Genomic DNA, 22,499 nt, shown 5'->3' on the forward strand with positions numbered 1-22,499 from the left:
TCCTAAAAATTTGACAATATTTCGTTGTCCTAGCAACCAAGGTCAAACAAACAGCGCCAAAATTATATTTCAAAAGTGGCAAGTGGCAATGAAATTATAAAGAATTATTAAAATAAAATATTATGCTTTTTATAAATACACGTAATCTATTATAGGTTTCACGGTGTATCTGTGAAAACCGCAAATTTTGTTATATATGTACTTTCTTTCGATTATTTTGCGCTTTTTATAGTGAAGATTAAGTATGAAGTAGGTGTTCATAATAAATTCGAAGGTTAATAAACCCATAATACATATTACCAAAGTGTAATAACTATAGGAATGGCTAAAAAACAAAATGGGTACGAGTACTCGACGCAGGACACAAAAATCCCATACTGGCTGGGAGAAATAACGAAGTAAACATATTTATAAAATTTTTGGCGAGCATAATTTCTCATTTTGAATGATTAGCTGTTAATGTTTAACATTTATTTTTCAGAGATTTAAAGGAAACCCATATTAATAATTCTGTAGATAATTCCAGTGATTGGAACCTTGAGCCAAATAACGTTAATTTTGAAAATTATACTAAAGATAATATAAGGTACGAAAAATTATGTCAAATAATTATTTTTAATATACCTATGAAGCTTTTGTAATATAAAATACTTAATAACAAATAATTGGACATTCATTGTATGATTATTTTCTTAGATTGATCCGGCGAACTTCATTTGATCTAGATTTATTATTGAAGCCTGAATCGCAAGCAGTTGCACATTCTGCAGGAACACTTCGCTACAATCATAGTAAGGGTAGATAAATAATAGAAACAAATTTATACGCTAAATTACTATTATAATATTTTATTTGGATATTAATTAGTTAGACCGGAATTAAAAATATTGAAATTCTAAATTTCTTAAGTTCCTAATCCTATACATTCATAGTGGGTTTGTAATTATTCAATTTCAGGACCAACGCACAATGGACGACAGAAGAAATATTCAAATTTTAATCAAAGTTACAACGGGGATTCACAAATGGAGATCAGTAATGACTTTTTATCGGATCTCCTTCCACATTATGTAACACCGAGACATAGAAGAATCGATAATTCTATTGACAATGATTTTCATGATGTTATAATTGGCACCAGTAAATATTTGTTTTGTTATTGTCATATCAATTATCAATTTCCATTTATTAAATCCGTTAACGTAATCTTTCTAGGAACTCGAGAACATTTAAAAAATAGTAAAAAGATACCGAAAGAAGCATCCTTATTTACAAATGACAATACCACACAAAACAGCATGAATAGTTATTCAAATAAAGCATCCTCCAAAGTTTCTGTGCCAAAACAGGGAAATGAAAGGAAAAATAAAGATTTTATTATACCTGAGTTACCGGAAGGAAGGCTATTGGAAATAAAAATATTTTCAAACTGGGGTGATAAGTTTTTGGTTGGGTTAAATGGTATTGAGCTATTCGATAGTAACGGGGAAATTGTATTGGTTGAAAAGGTATACTATAGAGATTCTGGTCTTATCGGAGTTATATAGCGTACATAATATTCGTAATAATTTAATTTTAAGGTATGGACAGATTCAGATACCGGTGATCATTCAAAATATGGCCAGGTGGATAATTTAATAGATGGGGTCGTTCGTACCAGAGACGATAGACATACATGGAGTGCACCGGCGCCGCAAGGGTTACCGATTGCATTAAGCGTTCTGCTTGCCAAATGTACTAGGCTAGCTTTACTGCGGATTTGGGTATGAATATTTACTATTTAGTAACTTACGTTAAAGATATTCCGGATGGATCGAACGATAGATCGAGAGATTGTTATAGCTCTAGAATAGAGTTAATTTAAAATAGAGCTTTGAAATTAAAATAGAGACTTAATCACTCATCGCTGATCTCCATCCTATTATTAAACAGTCTAGTAAATCAAAACTCTATTCTGCCAGTGATTCTTAAATGACAAAATATAGTATGTATGTATTATGAAATGTGTGCTTTAAGTAACTCTCTCATAAGATGCGAATGAAGATTACAAACGTAATTATTTTTGTTATAACAGAATTACAACAAATCCCGCATCTACTCCACCAGAGGTGTTCGTTTAGTTCAAGTGAAACTTGATGACCAAATTATCTTTCATGGGGAAATAGCAAGAGCTAGCGGTGAAGTAAAAGGACAACTACCCTCGTTTGGAGACGTAATTATTTATGTTTAAGATGACAATCTCGAGATTTTCAATTGAATTTTGCCCATGCATTAAAATGTATTTATTCACAGACAATCCTTTTTACCAAAGATGCAAGTATACTGGAAGCTGTAATGATAAATGATAAAAATTTTCAAGCATTACTTAAAGATAATGAACCAGTTCCTGAAACGAATACAGTTGAAAACCGTCCTCTAACGGCTAATGGCAAGAAAAATAATACTCTAATTAATATAAAAAAAGACAGTCCGAAAAGTAACGAAGAAGCAAAATACATTGCGAAAGAAATTAAATTGACTCTTTTATCAAATTGGGGCCAGAGACATTTAATTGGCTTGACGGGTAAGAAATAATCGTTAATTATCATACAGTTTTGAAATGTAGACTCATAGTAAATTGGAAAATAATTTCGTTTTAATTACGGTTGAATTTATCATTTGCTCTTCATATTTTCGTGAAGTGTTGTTATAATGCATTTTCAATTTACAGGAATTGATTTGCTTTGTAACAACAATCCTGTAACTATAATCCGTGGTTACGCGTATACGAGCTTCATTGTTGAAGACGAGGCTAACTTCGAGCACGGCCTAATAGAGTGTAAAAGTCTTTTCAATGGCAGAAACATTACAACAGAATATGAAGATATGTGGTGTACCAATTTTATGCCAGGAACTAATTATTGCCATATTGTTATGGATCTGCAGGAGACTACGGAAATAACAGGTAAAAATTTAGACTTAGTTTTAGATACAAATCTATAAATCTATAATATAAAAATGAATCCCAAAATGTGTTGGTAAGCGCATAACTTGAGAACGGCTGAACCGATTTCGTTAATTCTTTTTTTATTATATTCCTTGAAGTACGAGGATGGTTCTTATGTAGAGAAAACGTAAACATGTACCACGGGCGAAGCCGGGGCGGACCGCTAGTAATAAATATAAAGAGCTTGCTTGTCTGTCAAGTCTCCTGGATTATATAACTAGCAAAATGATTATAGGTCCAATAAATTAAACAAAAAGTGCTTGAATATATTATTTATATTTTGAGTTCTAAAAAATACGGGTAGACAATAATATCGTTACTTTCAGGTATTCGAATTTGGAATTACAACGCCAATATGGAACTGTCATACATTGGCGCGAAACATGTGCGCTTGTCGCTAGATGGCACCGCTCTACACAAACGGCCGTTACTTTTGAGACGTGCTCCTGGAGAGACGTGCTATGATTATTTACAGCATTTTGAACTTGCTTCTATCGATGATAGGTGGGTTAATTAAAATAAATAAGTAAATAATAATTAAACCGACTTAAAATTTAAATGGATCAACAACAGCACAAAAACATACAGTCGAATTCGGAACCTCCTCTTTATTTTAAGTCTTTTGGTTCAAAATCCACTTATGAAATACGAAAAAAGAAATTTATTAAATTTTTATATTTAATAGGATAAGCCCCTCGGAGAATAATGTCTTCAATCGGATAATGTATGAAAGTAGCCTTACATTGGGAGCTCCCACGGGTTTTGTGCTACAGATAAATATATTCTCTACTTGGGGAGATCCATATTACGTTGGACTTACGGGGATCGAGCTTTATGACCCACAAGGAAACATTATCGATGTAACAGAAACGAGTAAGTACGAACTGTTAACATGAGTTAAAAATTCAATATCATATCCAGAGTATTATGATGATTATTGATATAATCCTATTTTATAACATTAATTCGTCTAATATTATTTACACTAAAATGCCTACAAAAATTCCTTTATAACAGACGTTTGTGCTCAACCGGCGAGCGTAAACGTTCTTGATAGTCTAGCGAAGGACGTCCGTACACCGGATAAGCTCATAGATGGGCACAATTCTAGTGCAGTTGATGCACAGCATTCGTGGCTCGCACCTGTCTTACCTGACACTCTTAACAGGTAAGGATCGTAGGGTCTTTAATAAAACTAGCGTTAGATTATGCACATATAGTATAGATGAAAGACATTATTACGACTCCACCTTGTACTACTACAGTACATACTAGTAGTATAAAAATACAACTGTACATAATATATACATACACATGACAGTGTTGTCCTGGGTCACTCATTGCTTCCAAATATTAATTGTACAATTTACGAATGTTTTTATCATGCAAGGAAAAACATTTGCAAGTTTCGAAGGTTTGAACTCTACGTGCACCTGTGGGTTGGAAATTAGAATATTCGTGCGAATCTTAGTGACCGGCCTATACTAATACAATACTAAAGAGAAACAAGATGCCGTCTTACTGTTCTCCATCTTCTTACCTTTATAACAGTTTAACAAAAACTTTCAGGGTATTTTTCGTTTTTGATGTCCCAATCTGTGTCTACGGTATGAAGATATGGAATTACGGCAAAACACCAACTCGGGGTGTGAAAGAATATGGGGTAAATAATTATTAGTTAAAAATTATATAAATATCCACATTTTGATTTGTTACATATATGGGGCATTTCACGCCAAGCGGACACAGATTTCAGGGTCAGGTTTCAGATTTTGGTTATATTTTAGTATGTTACACCTGTATATATCCTCGGTATGTAAACGAAAAATTTTTGCATTTAGAAGCTTAGTTTTCAAAATACAGGTCTTTGAAGATGTCAGTAAGCGCGAGGTATGAGGGACTTTGAATGTAATTATCAGTTCAAGAAAAGTAATTTTCAAATAAATTGATGACTGAATAATATACCCCATGAAATAAACTTTTTATGCTCATATTTCGAATTTCGAATTTATATTAAAATTCCTTAGAAAAATAAAAAAATATTTTTCTTTGTCATTTTTTACAAACTTTGCGTATTTTTAATTTTTTTAAAGATCATTAAATAAATAGCTTATATTATGCTTAAACTTCATGCAAAGTTCTAGAGTGGTCGTATACATACCGAGGATATATACAGGTGTAACATACTAAAATATAACCGAAATCTGAAACCTGACCCTGAAATCTGTGTCCGCTTGGCGTGAAATGCCCCATATATAATAGTTGCATTATAATATATCATTTCAAGGTCCTAATGGATGATCTGCTGATATTCAATGGAACACTAGATATGGCCAAAGGTGAGCCTATTATGTCACAGTGGATATGTTTCCAAGAGATAGACCTCGTAAATCTTACACAAAGGTATGTTTTTATTGATACTAATTAATAATTATCGGATGCTGTAATTGATATTGAAATTCCTTTATATTTTTTTCAGCAGTAACTACTAACTACCATTTTTTGCATCTTTAATTAAAACATTGAAATTTTTCAATATTATCAAAATTTGAACAATATTGATACTTTAATAAACTAGCAAATTATATTAAAATATATCTTTTACAGTCCCTCTGATGCAAGCCAACGTACGACCACAAGTGGATCCGGACAATCAGTCGACCAAAATGAAAGACCATACACGAGCGTGTATTCAAGACGGACAAGAAAACAAAAATAATTGTTCTTAGCATTAATAGTTGATATGTTTATGTTTAAATCAAGCTTGTGATGTTTTATGGAATGTTTGAAATATGTATTTTTGATGTTGCGTGTGATAATATATTGTTTTTTGATAATATAAATCGAACTTATTGATTGTCTATGATCATAAAAAAGTGGAAAAGGCGCGAAATTGAAAAACAAAATACATTAACCGAAGTGTTTTAAATGTATAGATATTTAGGTTTTGTGTAATTTTTCGGTGTGTTTCCTTGAGATTAATTATTTTTAAGTTATTGTGTTTGTTTTCAAACTCAAAATCTTAGTACTTTCAACTAACTCAATTTAAAATCAGACTGAGCATCAGCGAAAGGTAGCCAGTTTTAGTTCGAGCTTACGTTTTCTATAAAGCTTTTGCACGCCTCATAAGCGAAGCGTTGAGGTGGGTACTACTGTCACTTCGCGCAAAACATCTGATTTTTCAAACTTAAAATGTCTTTATGTATCATACATTGCACTTGTAAGATAATACATACACACACATATTAAGAAAAAACACTATTTTTAACGTTCATGATATTTTTGATGTCATTTTTGTTATTTAAACTAGTTAAAAAACAGTTTAAAAAAGTTCTGTCTTGGACGTCCGTGTGTTTGTATGTGCGGATCCTTTTTCTTGTTAACACGATAGCGACCGAAATACTTTACTAATCGAGTCTTTTTTTTTCTCTTACGCTTGAGTATGCTCAGGAATAGAACCCTTTCATTTTTCAGGGTCTGATTCGATGTGGTTTAATTGTTATTAAATAAACAAAAATAATAATTAATAAATATTTATTAAAAAAAAATTATGAGGCGTGCACTTTTGGATTTTCCAAATTTTTTGTATTTACTACTATAATATAAATAATATTCTTGAGGTCTATAAGGTACTCTATTCAGATGATCATGTGATTGAAAATTGTCCCCAATATAATATTAGAGAGTAGGTATGTAGGTAACTAGTTGGTAATAAGTAAAAAATCCTTGTTGTTTCGTGTAAATTATTGACTACCTACTAACAATTAGAAATGTAATAGGTAAATCAAAAACAAAACAAGGTTAATTGCAGCTAATATTGTAATTATCTCTCTATTTCTCTTATTTGTCGTTTGAATGTTACGTGATTATCAATGTACTTATTATTTTGTAAGCTATGATTATTAAAATAATAAATAATTCTGTGAGCGCATATTATTATTGTCTTGTAGATAATTTGATTGGATAAACGGCTTTATCGTGATTTATATCGTGAAACTGGTAATTAGACTGCACACACGCCAAATATTTCTATGTTAAAAATCCTTATGTACCACATGTTACTGGACACCTGTTAGAACATTTTTATTGTATGTCTCAATGTCAATTATAATTGTAATATTTCATTGCCGTTTCAGCTACTACCATAAAGTTTTGTACAGAAATAAAAGCAAAATTTTGTATCGAGTTGTTTTATTGACAAAACCCATTCTACATAATATCCCAAAGCATAATCCAAGAGCCAAATTAGGTGTTTATATAATAAAGCGCGTCACACATGACACACGATGAAGATACTATAATATTAATATAAAATAACAGTATCTTAAGGTATCCGGTATCAGCGTTCTGACCATCATTTTTCTTTTTGTCATTGCGTACTACTACCCCTGTAGAACCGCCATCCTGTTACAAATGACCCGAAGCACTGACACAAAATTTCGGGTCTTCACCGTGTGTGACGCGCTTTAATGATACACCTAATCTCTTTTTAGAAATAATTAGTTGCATATTTGAAATACATGTAGTAAAAATACTAGGTACCTAGTAGAAAATAGAAATCAGAACCTATTGGATTTTATAATTCGCATATCTGTGCCGCGCAGTTTCTGCGGGCGAACCAGCGTACACAATCAAGTATTTCTATTTATAATATGTTATTCTGATGTAAAACCTACATTCCTGTAAAGATTCATCCAAATCAGTCCAGTAGTTTTTATTTGTAAGATAGAATAGAACTATAGAAATACTTGAGTTTGCACTCGGGTTCGTCCGTGAATGAAGCCGTACGGCACAGCTAGTTGTATATATTTCAACTAATCAGGGTAAAGTAATGGCATGGACCAATATAATAAAGTATAGGTTATTGAAATAAAACACAATATAAATTGCCTTAGTTTATTGTTACACTAACCAATCACAGATTGTTACTATTTGCACTACGTTAATACTACGGCGTTGCTTGGGGTACAAATACATTATTTGACATTTAAACATTTTTTTCTAACATAACTGCGAAATACTAAAGTATCCGTGGTTAATCGACTTTATCAATTAATATTTAAGAATTGGACTCATCCAGTAAGCAAAATGGTCACAGTTATCAATTATTTTGTGATTTGTGACTAATTTGTAAATACATTGTTAAGTATCAAACATCGTGAAAAACTATGTACATCAGTCTATTCGAATAAGATTGTGTGTCTTTTTTTTATATAATATTAGAGTAACTATACCTAAGAATTAGGTACATGAAAATGATGTTTTGTAATTCACTGCATAGATACAAATACAAGTCTGTTAGGGTAGTTTAACTAAGAAAGATCATATTGTAATAACATTTTAATAAAATCCTAGTAGAAAAAAGACAACAAACAATCAAAAATGTATTATTATGTATTTTGAACTCATATTTTTTTATATTTAAATCAATAATGTCTTTTAAGTGCAAATTACAAAACGAATACATGAAAAACAAATGAAAATTAAAAGCTAAAATTTAATCTATTGCCTTAAAACACACAATCTTCAATCTTAATTCGACAAAGCCTAAGCGACAGCAGCAACTAACTGAAGAAATAAACAGACTTCAGTACACTTCTAATGTCGAAATCTCCCTTTTCTGGAACCTTCCTTAGCAGTGAATTCACTCGTTTCTTATTCGAAGCACCAACAGATCCATCCTCTAATTCCCTGTAAATAATTTTGATATTATTATTTCTTCTAATTATTAACACATCACGGATAAATCAAAGATTAATTTCTTTATAAAAAATAAAATTAACAAAACCATATCAATTTAAGTTATAAATTTGAGTCTTGAGCAAAATAATGAGTTTTAGAATAAATTTTCACTTGGAGCTATAAAAAACACCTGTATTTAGAATTGAATAAGAAATGAAGTAAACTTACTCCTCTGCGTAACTATAAGTCTTCACCATATAATCTGATAGATTTTCCAATATCGGTTGCGAATGTAGAGCGACAAACTGTTCCCGGCATATCTGTAAATAAAAATAAAATAATATAATAAGGCCGATCACCAACTTTCTCAAAAACATATCAAATAATTTTTGGGAGCATCTGTTCCAAAGAGGCAATGGATGAATTATTTGCATTTCAATTACGTTTTTTAAATACTTTACTTGCAAAATTTTCGGTAGTTCGTTGGTTGGTCGCTATAAAACTTTTTAGATATTTTTAATAAGAATTGACTCCATGCTTACTAATTAATCAATACTATTGTTTATTAAATAAACACAACTACTCATCTGACAGCGTAACGCGACAGTGAGTGTTTCTATGAGCATTAAAGCTTGCTATAAAACAAAAAAAAAATCTTGAATGTAAGTACAACAACTATTTTCATTTATTTCATATGCAATATGTCACTTACCTCATTCATCTTGTCCATCGTGTCTGGGTGTGTCCAGAAGCAGTCGTGTACAGACACAAAGGTGATCCCTTCGGCCTCACTCAAGCTTGTTAGCACCATTGTTGTAAGTGACATTTTATCCGCACTAACAACAAACACTTGTCACTTACCTCATTCATCTTATCAACTGTGTCTGGATGTGTCCAGAAGCAATCGTGTACAGATACGAAGGTAATTCCTTCGGCCTCACAGTGTAAGCCCGTTAGCATCATGTGCGAGGAGTCCAGCGAGTGGATGAAGTTGGGCGGGAACGCGTTGCGCTGTTTCATTGTGCACGGTCGTCTGGGGGATACGTTACATTTTTATTTATTTATTTATCATTACATCAATTACCTTTATTGGAAAACTAAACTAAAAATAAAACAATAATACAATTAATAGCTAATAATATAGATAAGAGCCTTTGCTATACCTTTGCTTTGAACATATAATATATTTGGTGTTCTTGTTGTCATTTTTATCGTATTTTATTCATTTATAGAGTATGTTGAGACTTGTCATAAATGCGCTTATATTCCAAAGAAGTAAGAGCTCATTTTTGAAGTGAGTTTGTTTATTTGTCGAGACAACTTTTTTATTTATTCACTTTGCAGATTATAGAAAGTAAACTCACATTCGCCTATTAAAATAACCAAGCAGAGTTGTAAACAATTAATAAAATTTAATACTTTATTTCGTTGCAGCTGTGATGTTCAAAGCTTACATCAATATATATTTGGCGTTGGTATTTGGCGTTTATATTTGGATAAAATATAAAATATGAATATACTGACTGCATCAGATCAAGCGGCGCCGCGTGTGAAGGCGCTGCGCGACGGAAGTACGGCTGCAGTACCGGCAACCCGAGCGGGGTCACCCATTGGACACTTTCACCGCACACGCCTGATATTAGCCTGCGTATGCGCACACACATTAAACCACGTTAAGTTTATGGATTATTATTCAATCATCAATTTATTAAAATAATCCTTTTCTTGAATTGATAATTCAAAGTCACGCACGCCTCGCGCTTGCTGACATTTTCAAAGGCCTGTATTTTGAAAACTAAGCTTCTAAATGCAAAAATATTTTGTATACATACCGAGGATATATACAGGTGTAACATACTAAAATATAACCGGAATCGGAAACCTGACCCTGAAATCTGTGTCCGCTTCGCGTGAAATGCCCCATATATAAGTTAAGCTTTATTATAGCCGGCACGGCGAAATATGATCCCTATGACACTGACAGTTAGTAGGCACAACCTTGTAATGGCGTCACTATTAATGGCATCTAAAAATGGCATTTATTAATTTACTTACGACCCATCACTAACACGAACTGTCATAGGAATCATGGTTCGCCGTGCCGAGTATAGAATTTAAAATTAAATAAAAGTACCCCCAATAATTTTGAAATTGCAATTGGTAGCGAAAAAGCAATGGTAGGATATAGTAGTTATCAATCTTCACCAAGACATTTTCAAAAAACAACCACAACCATATTAAAAATATAATTTATACACTTTACAAATTATCTAGATTTAGAAATACAAGTTTACCATAGAATTATTACTAAAATAACACACCATACTTAAAAATCTATAACTCACTTTGCACAGTCCGTGAACCAATCCTGTATGAGTTTAGTCGATGTGAACATTTCCCGCAAGCTGTCGAACGTTTTGGTCGTGAGGTACTGCGAGCACGTCCACACGTGCTCTTTGGGGAAATCTTCTATGTCTGTGGGATATAAAAGGTAATTGTAACTTTTGACCAGACTTTTTAGTTCGTCCGAGTATGGAAAAAAAGTAATAGAAAGATTGACGTTTGCCCACCGAGCGGCTCGATCGGGCCGCGACACAATAGATTTTCTATTGTGTCTGTGATTCCGGGGACTGAGGGATTATGAGCCTTACTCGTACACGGAAATCGTACTTATGTGTGAAAATTTATACGAATGTAAGTGGCTGAGAGAATAGAATATATATTTATGGTCCTTTCACAAAAAAAAAATACAAACTAATATCATGTTTACTCATCAAAAAATATATAAATAACCGTCATTTTGATCCGAAAGAACATTACCTAAATAATAACATAAACAACACTTTATGATACAATTCACATAAGAAATAACAATACAGAAGGCAAAATTGTTTCGCTACTACCTGCTTTTTATCTGAGCAACGTGCGATCAAAGCCAAGTATTTTCTCTCACCTTTCAATTGTTTCGCGATCTGTAGCCTCGCTCCAAACTTGGTGACGCCGTACACCGTCGTCATAACTGTTTGCTTGATGACCTTCCTCCGCACAAAGTTCTCGAGGATAATGGCTTGTTTTACTCCTGCTTCCGCGTCTCTTACACGCATCGTCTCAACCTGTTGGAATAAGAGCATGTTCTAGAATATTCGATTTGCAAACAAAACGTTTTAAAAGAACCTTTTTATGTATCTCGATAGACAATAAGTACATCGATTTTATTTAATAAATTTTGCTTCAAATATCGAATATGTTGTAATATTAGAATTATTCAGTCTGAAGTAACATCACCTTGCTTTTAAAACACCTATTTTACGATATATCACAAATAGAGATAGACTTGGAATATCGTTTATACTTATTTAGGAAAGATATCCTTACAGCTAGGACCAAAGGCGATGCAAACTTACACTGTGTGTGCAAGTTAACGAGCGCGGTGAGATACGTATCGTCGGGATGATAGCTAAAACAAAAGGCGGCAACCTCGCCATATACCACACTCAAAAGTGCGGCAACCTCGCTCCATCATATACGTCACTCACCAGTGCGGCAACGTCGCGATACACCTCAAATACGCATCCCTCATCAGCGCGGCAACCTCTCCATCATATACGTCACTCACCAGCGCGGCAACCTCGCTGTACACATCCTGCGGCCTCGGCAACGGCGCCAAGTTAACAGCGGCCGCACCGACCGCGTCACCGCCCAGTGCTGCGTAGTGCTGCAGACCGTTGCACGAGCCGTCCTGGTGTACGGGGAAACCGCACTCGTATTCTGCAAAAGGAACAAATAAATAAATAAAATAAAATAAATCTTTATTTCACCTTTAGGATATACAATATTGGTTATGAGGCTCTGGCTCTCTTGCTAGGCATAGCCTGTGTTAAGAAAGCCAGTCCCTTACCTTAATACATTGTGGTCTTGATAAAGGTGAAAATAAAAAGAAAATTTATACAACAAACAAACACATTAGCAAATCATCTTTAGGTATACGATAATATTAATGTCAAAGGAAAATTAAATAGGTACAAGAAAAATATCACAAAATTACAACATTTTTTTTTAATTTTGAATTCATCCGATATCATTTTCAAGCCAAAATTAGCAAACCAATCTTCGCAAATAAAGCGTTCCCAAGATATTTACATAAGTATTAAAAAATTTAAGAAAATTAATAACAGTTATCACAAATTTTATTGTTATTTTTAATCACATAAAGGTCATAAAGTATATATTGTTAGACGTAACTTTTGATTTAATAATTTAGTGGATGAATAGTTGTTACTATTTCCTGTTAAAACATGTTTATCATTGCCCTACGAATCGTGCCTAGGGGCTCAGACGTTGTTTATACGACGTTTGACCCAACTACCCTCACTTTATTAGTCGTTGACTAGCTATGATTTGTTATCAACTGCCTTCCTCAATTAGGCAGTTGTGTAGAATCGTAGTATATTCTTATTAGTTACTAGCTGCTCCGCGCAGTTTCACCCCCGTGGCTACACCCCTGTTGGTCGTAGCTTGATAATATATAGCCTATAACCTTCCTCGATAAATGGGCTATCTAACACCGAAATAATTTTTCAAATCGGACCAGTAGTTCCCGAGAATAGCGCGTTCAAACAAACAAACAAACAAACAATGTGAAAAGCTGAAGAGTGCTTTATAATATTAGTATAGATTACATTCAAACTAATATTAAACCCTAATTTCTAATAATACATTAATTACCTTCATGGTTAGGAGATCGTACCGCGTTTGCAATTTCTATACAACAGGCGAGTGTTTGCCACGGCTCCTCAGATTCCTTCCACCAACCCATTCCATCGAGAGGTCGATCTGCCGAGTCTAGAATTTTGTCCATTATGCTGTCTGCATACTCTAACCTGAGGTGATAAAATTTTTTTTATTATTTGAGTCTTTTTTACACATTTTGAAAGTTTATTTAATGAAATTTACCCAAAGTCACTTTGCCTAAACCTACTAAACTATTTCTGTGTGAAAAATTCATAAAATACATCTGTTCTATGCATAATTTTTTCTATCATAACTCTATAACTTAGTCTCGAAGGACCAATATCTATAACATTTGCAAAACTGTCTGCGTGCTGCACCTGTTTTATCGGAAACAAGCTCAGTAGTATGATAGGCGAATAAAAAATTCTATGTATCTATAAAAAATTCTAAATAATATATATCTATTACATGCTACATTTACAAACCTCTCTTCCACAGTGTTGCGTTTCTTCGTCCCAGTCAAGTTAATAGCGTGCAGCTTCAACCACATAAGGCCTTTAGGTCCCAACGGTCTTGTGCGCGCTAACCGCAGTAACGCACGCGCTGCGTCAGCGCCGAGCGCAGACACGTGCGGTCCCACTGCGTACACGCGCCCGCGGAAGTCCATGTTGTGGGGCAACCAGAACATTCGCTCCCTGGGGATAATTAATAATGTGATTATTTACCATAATTGACATGATTGTTATGATTGACTTTGTTTTACATTAGGCTAAAAAGTTCAAGTTTTTTAAGTTTAAAAATAATAATAACCATTTCTGAAGATATGATGTACGGATAGTAAGCAGAAATTTCTTTGTGAGACGACATATTTTTGTAAACGTTAAAAATAAATACTCACAACATCATATTAGAAAAGAGTTTTAAATCGCTACTTTCCAGATAAAAAAGTAAACTATAAATAAAACTTTACAATGGCGAACCTAGTTGATAATAAATTGTGTAATATACTGCAAAAAAACACTCCAAAATTATTGTTAAGTTATATTTTTTTTCACAGCTGCAACCCCCCATGATATCGTTATCAACAGTTTGATACAACCAATGCTTTCTTTCATTAACATTGTTCAAAAGAACTATCAACTCTTTAAATACCAACCCAATTTTTTTTACACTACCCTCACTTCCAAAACCAAACTACCCTCACCTATAATGATTAGCCAGCGACAGTTTATACAGCGAGTCGCACCACAGCGAGTGCATATCAGCCCGGGCGCGGTTGTACGCGAGCCGACGCTTGTATGCGCTAGAGCCTTCGTTCTCGCCGGGAATGTCGGACAGTTGGAGGGAGGACGCGGGGGGTGGAATGTCGAGCTTTTTGTCACCACCCGATCTGTAAAAAATATATATAAATAATAATGTCACACTTGTTATCTCTCAATAATTATAAAATATTTTAATTCATATGAAAATCGGTTATGTATAACTGGACACATCAAGTAACTGCCTACCTACCAAAAAATGAAATATCGCAAGTCTTTTGAATAAAAAGAATATCTAAAAAAATTATAAAAATTTAACAAAACAATACGTGGAGAACAATACAGATAAAAGAACGCAGTTTTTTATTTTTTAAAGTTTCTCATTTCGATTGGATTAACCTATAACTTTTCAAATTCACAGATGCATGTCAAATAACTATTTAAAAGCAAGCAAAAACTTACTTAAAGACCTTCAGCTGTAAGTCCAATATCGATTGGTTGATGACCCACGGCACTTCACCGAGCTGGTTCAAACTGTCGAGCACTGGGTAGAGGTCCGCTTGCGGCGCTTCTTCAAGTCGTTTCATTTGACTCATCACGTATACTGGCATCCTGTGAATTTTTTATGTATATTATGTAATAGGCAGTGGGTAAAATATAGCGCAATTGCGCTATATTTTACCCACTGCCACAAAAGAAAAACATGAATATTCCCAATTGGGAATATTCATGTTTTTCTTTTTTATCTTAAATTAATAGTTTACTATCTTATAACGTAGAAAAAAATATTAATGGGCTTCGGAATACTCTAGATATTTTTAAAAATGAAATTTAAAACTTTTAAAAAATTTAAGCAGTTCAAGCACCGCCATTTTGCGCGCGCTTTGCGTGACGTCACATGACACGTCCAGTGGGTGTTTACTGTGGGGAGATGAATACAATGTCGTGTCAGATGACGTCACATTTTGTTCGACCTATGGTGGCGCGTTTTGGAAGTTTGAATTTCGCTCCTTATTTTGCACTTTTTGAATATTATTTTAGGGGTTTAAATAATAACGTAAGTAAATAAAAAAAAAATCCTTTTCATTATAATATTACGATTAATATCGTATTAGAGAAAAAAATATTTTAAGGCATTTCAAGTTTTATGCATATTTTTGCAGAGCTTCACCGACCATCAGTGCGTACGTCGGCGTGCGTATGGTCGGTCTAGCTATGAACGGTTTTATGAATTTCCATACATATGACAAGCGCGACTGACGTACGCACTGATGGTCGGTGAAGCTCTGCAACCGGCCTTAGCACAAAAAAAAAATTGGTTGTTTGTAAAGTAGGTTTACGATTTTAAAGACGTTATCACGTCAAAAAAAAAATTGTGTACGCACCTCACGAGCGGCGTGGCGGTGAGCAAGTAGGCAGCGGGTGCAGTAGCCGCGAGCCAGGGCGCCGGCGGCGACACGGTGGGCGCGAGCGCGGCGCGCAGGCGCAGCGCGGGCCGAGCGGCCGCCGCGCACAGCCGGCTCAGAACGGGGTGCGGCTTCAGCTCCAGCCGCACGAGCCGGCCCCACGGACGGTGCACTTTGTATACGGCCGGCAGCTTTTTACTGTAAACAATTTGCATTATAAATTTGTTGAATGAAATTTTTTTTAAATAATACACATACTGTTTCATTACACCGTTTAACTTAGGAACAAATCCTATAAACAAGTCGATTCCACCGAACACACCCAGCGGAAAAAATCACCCTGTACACAATCCCATACAAAAACGAATTTAATAATGTCACAGTTAACAGATCACAAACAGTACAACAATATATTAAAATTTTAAATCTAAAACACTTACACTTTGGATTTTGGTTTGAACAAATTGACATCAATCTTGACGTCGTTAATAATTATATTGTACAGGAACTTTCCAATGTTTTGTCGAATCTCCGTAGACCATGGAGTTTCTTCTATATCCTAAAAACACATACAATATTTCAGTTTCAGCTTCTAATGAGATTTCAATGGCTCTTTAATTTGAAATATTTTTTCTAAAAAATAAAGTTCCATAAGTTACTTACTAAGCTAGCTCCTTCCCTATTTTGATGTACAAGTAATTGCCATGCTTGTCTGGAATTGTATGGCCTGCCGGTGTCGTCTAAAGGATGTCTTTCCAGGTACCATTTACAATATTTCTCATACACATTCTCAATCTTTTGGAGCACCCCGTTCTTCTTGAATTGCTCTATTTGATACCTGAAAGAATATTTTACAATTTCTTAAAATATAAATGCTAATTTAAAATAAACGCAATTTTGTTGCAAAATTGATAGGATAGAAATTTTACTCTATGAAATTGATAAGTTAACGGTTTTATGACATTTCAATCACCAATCAACAACAATAAATTTATTACTTTAAAGCTAATACACAAATTTTTTATTAAAATGAAGGTACTCACTTATTATACACCTGTACTCCCAAATCCCTCTGTAGCAACTTGAGTGTAGGACTGTACGTCTCACTTCCGTCAACCAGTTTTGTGATTTCATTCATCACTATTTCCACAAATTCGTCCACCTGTAAACATTGTTTCTTTTCGTTGAAGTACAATAAACAACTAGACTTATATTCACTTTAAAAAAATGTCCGAGAAACATAAAACGTCTGAAGCAAAACTCTGCCTATACGTGTACCAGGCAGAGTTTATAATTAAATACTGCCCACCTCTAAAACTTTCAAGTACGGATATAATGTGATAGCGGAGTGGGACGCGTTGCTTCTCGACTTGAGCGTGCTGAGGTTCCGAATAAAAGCTTCTTTTATCACACCACGCCATTCGTTTTCGGCTTCAATTAGTAATTCACGCTGAAAATATACATTTTCATTTACGATATCGTATTTGTATTTTCTTTTAATTCAGTAATAGATTGAAGCTTTGAATAATTAATGTAGGAATTTCATAAATTGTATAAGAATGGTAATTAAAGTAATTTTAAGATGTACAATTTAATGCTGAAATATGTATTGATAAGTAGTGATGATGAAAAAATAATTTGTAGAAGTGGGTCATAGTTGGGGAACTACGGAAATACGCCAAAAAAAGCTATTGAATACATACATAAACTCTGACAGTCGTTGGTTCATCATCTTTAATTGAAATATTCTGGACCTCAATTTCCCCATCCATTTCCATTTTGATTTGTTCCATTCCCTTCGCTTTTAGTTGATCAAAAGATAGCAGTCCATTCACAGGAGAGTTATATAAGCCTTTTCTATTATCCACATTATTTATTTTCAATTTTTCCATTAGAGGACAATTATAGTCTAATTCTGGAGGAGTATAGATTGGTTCGAAATGTGATTCAATTCTACGAATAGCATTTAGCACTGTTTCACGTTGGTCAAATAGGAACTTGGATTTGTCTAGAAGATCGTTTAATTGTATACCCTGTGTAAAACATTTAAACGATAAAAAATATTTAGCACGCCTAATGATTGATGATTTTTCCGATATGCAATGGGATTGAGATACAAGTTTTATTAGTAAACCATGACCAAAAGTTTAATTTACGATGACAGATATATTCGAAAAATATTATAATGACTATTTTACAAGAATTTACAAATTTACTTACAATTTTTTTATTAAAAAAAAATTACATTTACATTAAGACTAGAAATTCCACATTAATTCAATTACCTTTTCTTCCATTAATTTCCGATAATAGTTTAATACTGTAATTTTGTCCACCATTTGGCTCCGTTCCACGCACTCGAATATTGCCGCGAATGTTTGCGCATTCACATTGATGCCGTCACTGAACATGTATGACAATAATTCTTTTGCGTTTTCTAATTGTCCCTGAAAAATAAATTTTATTTTTGAACCACAATCTTATAAGAAAATAAGAAAGAAAACACCAGAAGTTCTGTATTGACTTAGATAAGCTATTGAAAATGTCACTATTGTTTAAAATAGTTAGTCTAAGTTTTCTTGAAGCATATAATATTTTACTACTACAATATAAAATAGTTAGGTATTTACCACAGAAGCATATCCATGTAACATTGTGTTGTATATTTTAACATTTTTGACTGATGGATGAGCATTATTCTTCAAACTTCTTTGTCTATAGTATTTCAAAACACGATCTCCCTGAAAAGATTGTTTTGTTACAGTGTGTTACTTAAATATATGCAGGACCTAAAATTTAATAAACTACTAATGTGTATGTGATTTTAAATTAAAAATTATTATTAACAATCAATTGTAAAAAAAAATCCAATGAAATTCATCTAATTTTTTTTTTTATTAAATACATAGTAAAGGTCAAACAATAATGATTATTAACTTTAAAAATGCATTCTACAAATAGGAAGTAAATCTGTAAAAATAGAATTATCAAAATATAATCCAAAGTGTGTCAGTCAGCTTATCTTTATTAGTTAAGAAACCTACACTGATAAGAGATGAAAATTTAGATTTTTTTCCTGAATGTCCATTTAGGAAAAAAATCTTGTTAAATTAAATATTTTTTTATTTTAAATTTTATATTCACTCTATTATTTCACATGAAAGCAGTTTGTTTTAGTACAGAGATATAGACTTGATATCAGCCACAAGATGCAGCTAGTAATTGTAATATTTCACTGTATGCAACATCAATTTTTATTAATTTAATAAATTTGGACACCAAATTACCTCAGCCACCATATTAAGAGAGCAGAGCAACTGTATGTGTGCAGCTAGAGTCCTCTGCAACGCCTCCTCTTTGCCGCGTCTCTCCATCTCCTGTTTGTCTTCCTTCATGTTCACCTCTTGCGCCGCCCGACGCTTTTCGCGCATTTTCTTCCGTTTGTCTTTGACTGCCTTTTTCCTGTGAAGATTCATGTTGTAAATTATTAAAGTTCATAGGGTGTATTACAGTTTTTTATATGCATAGTTTTTTTCAATAACTGTTAAAATTTAATAGACTGAAGCAAAACAAAAAAAGTTCGAAATTGCTATAAATTTAAAATTATTTTTTCATTAATTGGAATAACGGTAACTTACGCTTTTTTAACATTCAGGTTGTATTTAAGTTTATTTTCCAAATCAATATGATCATCTTTGTTTTCATTAATTTCACTATTCAAGGAAGGGTCATCACAAATATCTTCAAGGACTGGTTGTGACAACCCTTGAATCCTGTGGAATAATTATAAAAAAAATATATGTATGAATATTTTATTTAAGTGCATATAGGTGTGTTATAATTATTTATATAAAAAAACCTGAAATTTTCTAATATTAAAGTTTAAACATTCAATTTGATTATATCAGATTATAAAGTACTAGCGGTCCGCCCTAGCTTCGCTCGTGGTACATATTTATGTTTTCTCTACATGAGAACCATCCTCGTACTTCAAGGAATATAATAAAAAAAGAATTATCAAAATCGGTCCACCCATTCACACGTGATGCCGTGACAACGCGAAACTATTTCATTTTTATACATATAAAATATAGATATTCATTAAGCTGTGCTATTAGTCCTAACATTAAGAAAATTGTTTACACTATATTAAAAACATCATTTAACTGAATTAAAGTTACTTCTTAATAAACTATACTCACTGTAAACTTGATAAATGAGTCATTAAGTCCTGGTCATAATCATCCAAATTGCTATTGTCTATGAAAAACTCACGAAATACTGCATGTGGACTCTTTGGCAGCGGCTTTTTTTCAGAGGCACTAAACGGCATATCTAAATTAAGCTCTTGAGTTAAACCTTCATTAATAGCATATCTAAGGTCCTTCAATCTTTGATCATATAAAGTGGCCTTCCTAAAATCGTAATAACTCTGTTTCACCATATCTATATATTGTTTAGTTTTAAATCTATTTTCAACAGAAGAAATTTGGTGACTGGTAAATATGAGAGCACATTTGTCGTCTTCCAGTTTTACTTCAGATGAATTTTTCTTTAAAATCTTCTTTTTAACACTTTCAAGGAGTTCAGGATCTATTTCAATGTTATTGACCTTTTTTATTGGTTTTGTGAGTTGATGTAGCTGTCCTAGAGATACTGGACTAGATGCTAATTTTGACAGATGGGAGGCATGCAGTTTGCTTATTGACACCTTGGATTCCATCATACTCCCATGGTTTACTGTAATATAAAATATACCGTTAGCTAGACTGTCGACATGCTAATGTGAAATGTAAACAAATTAAAAATTTGTGTAACTCACCTTCTAGCAGCTCTCCATATTTTTTATAACCTTTATGCTTCACTTTTTTCTTTTGAGACCTTAGAAGACTGGCTGTTTTTGTCGATTGATGCCTCGTAGAAAATAGGTTTTCTAGAAATAAATAAATGTTATGCAACACGTTAATTAGGTTATGTTTATTATAGTAAATAATGGCCATAGAAAATATTTTAATATTTTTTTAAATATTATACCTCATGTTAATAAATAAAAATACCTGTTAGATAACTCGTTTGAAGAATTTTTCGACAAAATGAACATTTTACTTCCGTAACTGAAGCGTTTTTCAAAACAACATTTGATTGTGAATTTAAACCGTGAAAATTGCTATGGTATAAATTCCGAGCCGATATTATTCGGTGCATTTTTTATAATTCAACATCACATAGCATATCTAAAAATAAAAACATTTGGTATAGCATGCCGAAATCCGTAAAACACGTGAAAACGAAATCACACAATTATATGACAGTGACATATTTGACAAAAAACAATAGTCAACAGTCAAAACTGACAAATGCACAGAGCAATTTTTTTTTTTTTTGAATATTTAATGGCCTGGTTACTAGACCTTTAAGCCAATTCTTATTTTTTTATCAATAATGTTCGATATATTTTTCATTCCCTTGTCCGTAATCAGATCGCTCCGACAGTGCCTTTAATGTATCTGTACAACGCCCTATAACACTTCTTGTTTTTCAATAAATCCATAGAGTATAGTAATATATATTGGAAATAGAGAGCCGTCTTGGTCTCAGAGGAATAAACCTATAGAGTTCTTATATTGAGACAGAACAAAATACATATTTTCTAATCTACTTACTCTTAGTCAATAACAGCATAAGTCAGATTGAGATAGCGATAGAGTATCTGCACTGTCTTCAAACGTAGCGCGCCGGCAGTCAGTTTGTTTTCCAACCAGCTGGTGGGCTCAGTGCGTCAAGTGTTTTTAACGAAATATTTAGAAAATATAAAGTGTATAGTGTTTCTTTTTATTTGTCAGTGTGCTAAAATGACTATTGTATGTTTAGCTACCGGCTATTACTAGTCGAATGGGAGTTTTGGATGAAAACAATGAAAAAATATCTTTCCATCGGTAAGTGATTTTCAGCAAATTGATAAATATTTATGTTCTAACCCTATTTGAAGGTTATATCAAGCGCTTTTTTATAAGTTTATGTTGTAACTGTAACATTTACCCACTTTATGGGGTTGTGGAATACAAAAGAATTAAATAATTTTTAAAAAATGTCACAATATTATCAAGTTTGGCATTTTGTTTACCACCGTAGTGTTGTAACACATCTAGCGTATATTATCGATTTATGACAAAAAATCTATTTCATATTAACGTTGATTTATTTATTTTGTTTCTTATATCAGATTTATATGTAGTTGTTGTAGCAAATAATTGATGTATATTTTCTACAGCAGGAAAATAAAAAATACCACGTGGTTGTTTTATTTTACTTATCTGTTTAGTTTGTTGTTTCTCTTTTAGATTATTAATAAATTCATTTTGTTTTAGATTTCCAGAGCTAAATAAGAAATGGGTATAAAACATGAGACGTGTCAACAGATTGGACGCCGTCGAA

At 33.1% G+C, this 22,499-nt stretch overlaps 2 protein-coding genes across 3 annotated transcripts; one reads left to right on the plus strand and one right to left on the minus strand.

Moving 5' to 3' along the window:
* Positions 1-17: 17 nt before the first annotated feature.
* On the plus strand, positions 18-5,920 carry LOC149480898 (protein KATNIP homolog). Its single transcript, XM_089705993.1, has 15 exons — positions 18-398; positions 482-586; positions 697-797; positions 958-1,140; positions 1,216-1,508; positions 1,581-1,763; positions 2,075-2,212; positions 2,293-2,563; positions 2,711-2,944; positions 3,313-3,490; positions 3,672-3,859; positions 4,004-4,154; positions 4,556-4,649; positions 5,274-5,389; positions 5,594-5,920. The coding sequence occupies exons 1-15, from the start codon at positions 322-324 to the stop codon at positions 5,703-5,705; spliced, it is 2,424 nt and encodes an 807-aa protein (XP_089562119.1). The 5' UTR covers positions 18-321; the 3' UTR covers positions 5,706-5,920.
* A 1,948-nt stretch (positions 5,921-7,868) lies between these two features.
* Positions 7,869-21,366, minus strand: PolrMT (mitochondrial RNA polymerase). Of its 2 annotated transcripts, XM_089705458.1 has the most exons (25): positions 21,122-21,366; positions 20,887-20,997; positions 20,267-20,804; positions 19,703-19,837; positions 19,352-19,526; positions 18,695-18,805; positions 18,350-18,511; positions 17,768-18,097; positions 17,374-17,514; positions 17,108-17,226; positions 16,728-16,902; positions 16,505-16,623; positions 16,044-16,262; positions 15,121-15,270; positions 14,604-14,789; positions 13,885-14,094; positions 13,394-13,548; positions 12,285-12,436; positions 11,622-11,781; positions 11,014-11,143; positions 10,193-10,312; positions 9,605-9,701; positions 9,381-9,455; positions 8,897-8,988; positions 7,869-8,677 (listed from the first exon to the last, which is right to left on the minus strand). In XM_089705458.1, exons 1-25 carry the CDS (start codon positions 21,267-21,269, stop codon positions 8,551-8,553), a joined length of 4,137 nt encoding a protein of 1,378 aa, XP_089561584.1. In that variant the 5' UTR covers positions 21,270-21,366; the 3' UTR covers positions 7,869-8,550. The 2 variants fall into 2 exon arrangements, with proteins under 2 accessions (XP_089561584.1, XP_089561583.1); XM_089705457.1 differs by lacking the exon at positions 9,381-9,455 and having other exon boundaries at positions 9,530-9,701.
* Between the last annotated feature and the right edge of the window lie 1,133 nt (positions 21,367-22,499).

Source organism: Colias philodice, chromosome 17 (assembly GCF_061535455.1).
Source record: "Colias philodice isolate Cphi_HAF_F1 chromosome 17, ilColPhil1 Martin Lab GWU primary, whole genome shotgun sequence".
In the NCBI taxonomy this organism is placed as follows: domain Eukaryota; kingdom Metazoa; phylum Arthropoda; class Insecta; order Lepidoptera; family Pieridae; genus Colias; species Colias philodice.

What these genes read in the sequence shown, in the direction of transcription:
- LOC149480898 (XM_089705993.1), top strand. Translation starts at nt 322, where the DNA reads ATGGCTAAAAAACAAAATGGGTACGAGTACTCGACGCAGGACACAAAA. An exon ending in TGATGTTATAATTGGCACCA is followed by an intron (nt 1,141 to 1,215) that starts GTAAATATTTGT and finishes TAATCTTTCTAG; the next exon opens with GAACTCGAGAACATTTAAAA. An exon ending in AAATTGTATTGGTTGAAAAG is followed by an intron (nt 1,509 to 1,580) that starts GTATACTATAGA and finishes TTTAATTTTAAG; the next exon opens with GTATGGACAGATTCAGATAC.
- PolrMT (XM_089705458.1), bottom strand. Translation starts at nt 21,269, where the DNA reads ATGCACCGAATAATATCGGCTCGGAATTTATACCATAGCAATTTTCAC. An exon ending in CGTACTTGAAAGTTTTAGAG is followed by an intron (nt 17,227 to 17,373) that starts GTGGGCAGTATT and finishes CAATGTTTACAG; the next exon opens with GTGGACGAATTTGTGGAAAT. An exon ending in TAACGGGCTTACACTGTGAG is followed by an intron (nt 9,456 to 9,604) that starts GCCGAAGGAATT and finishes AGCTTGAGTGAG; the next exon opens with GCCGAAGGGATCACCTTTGT.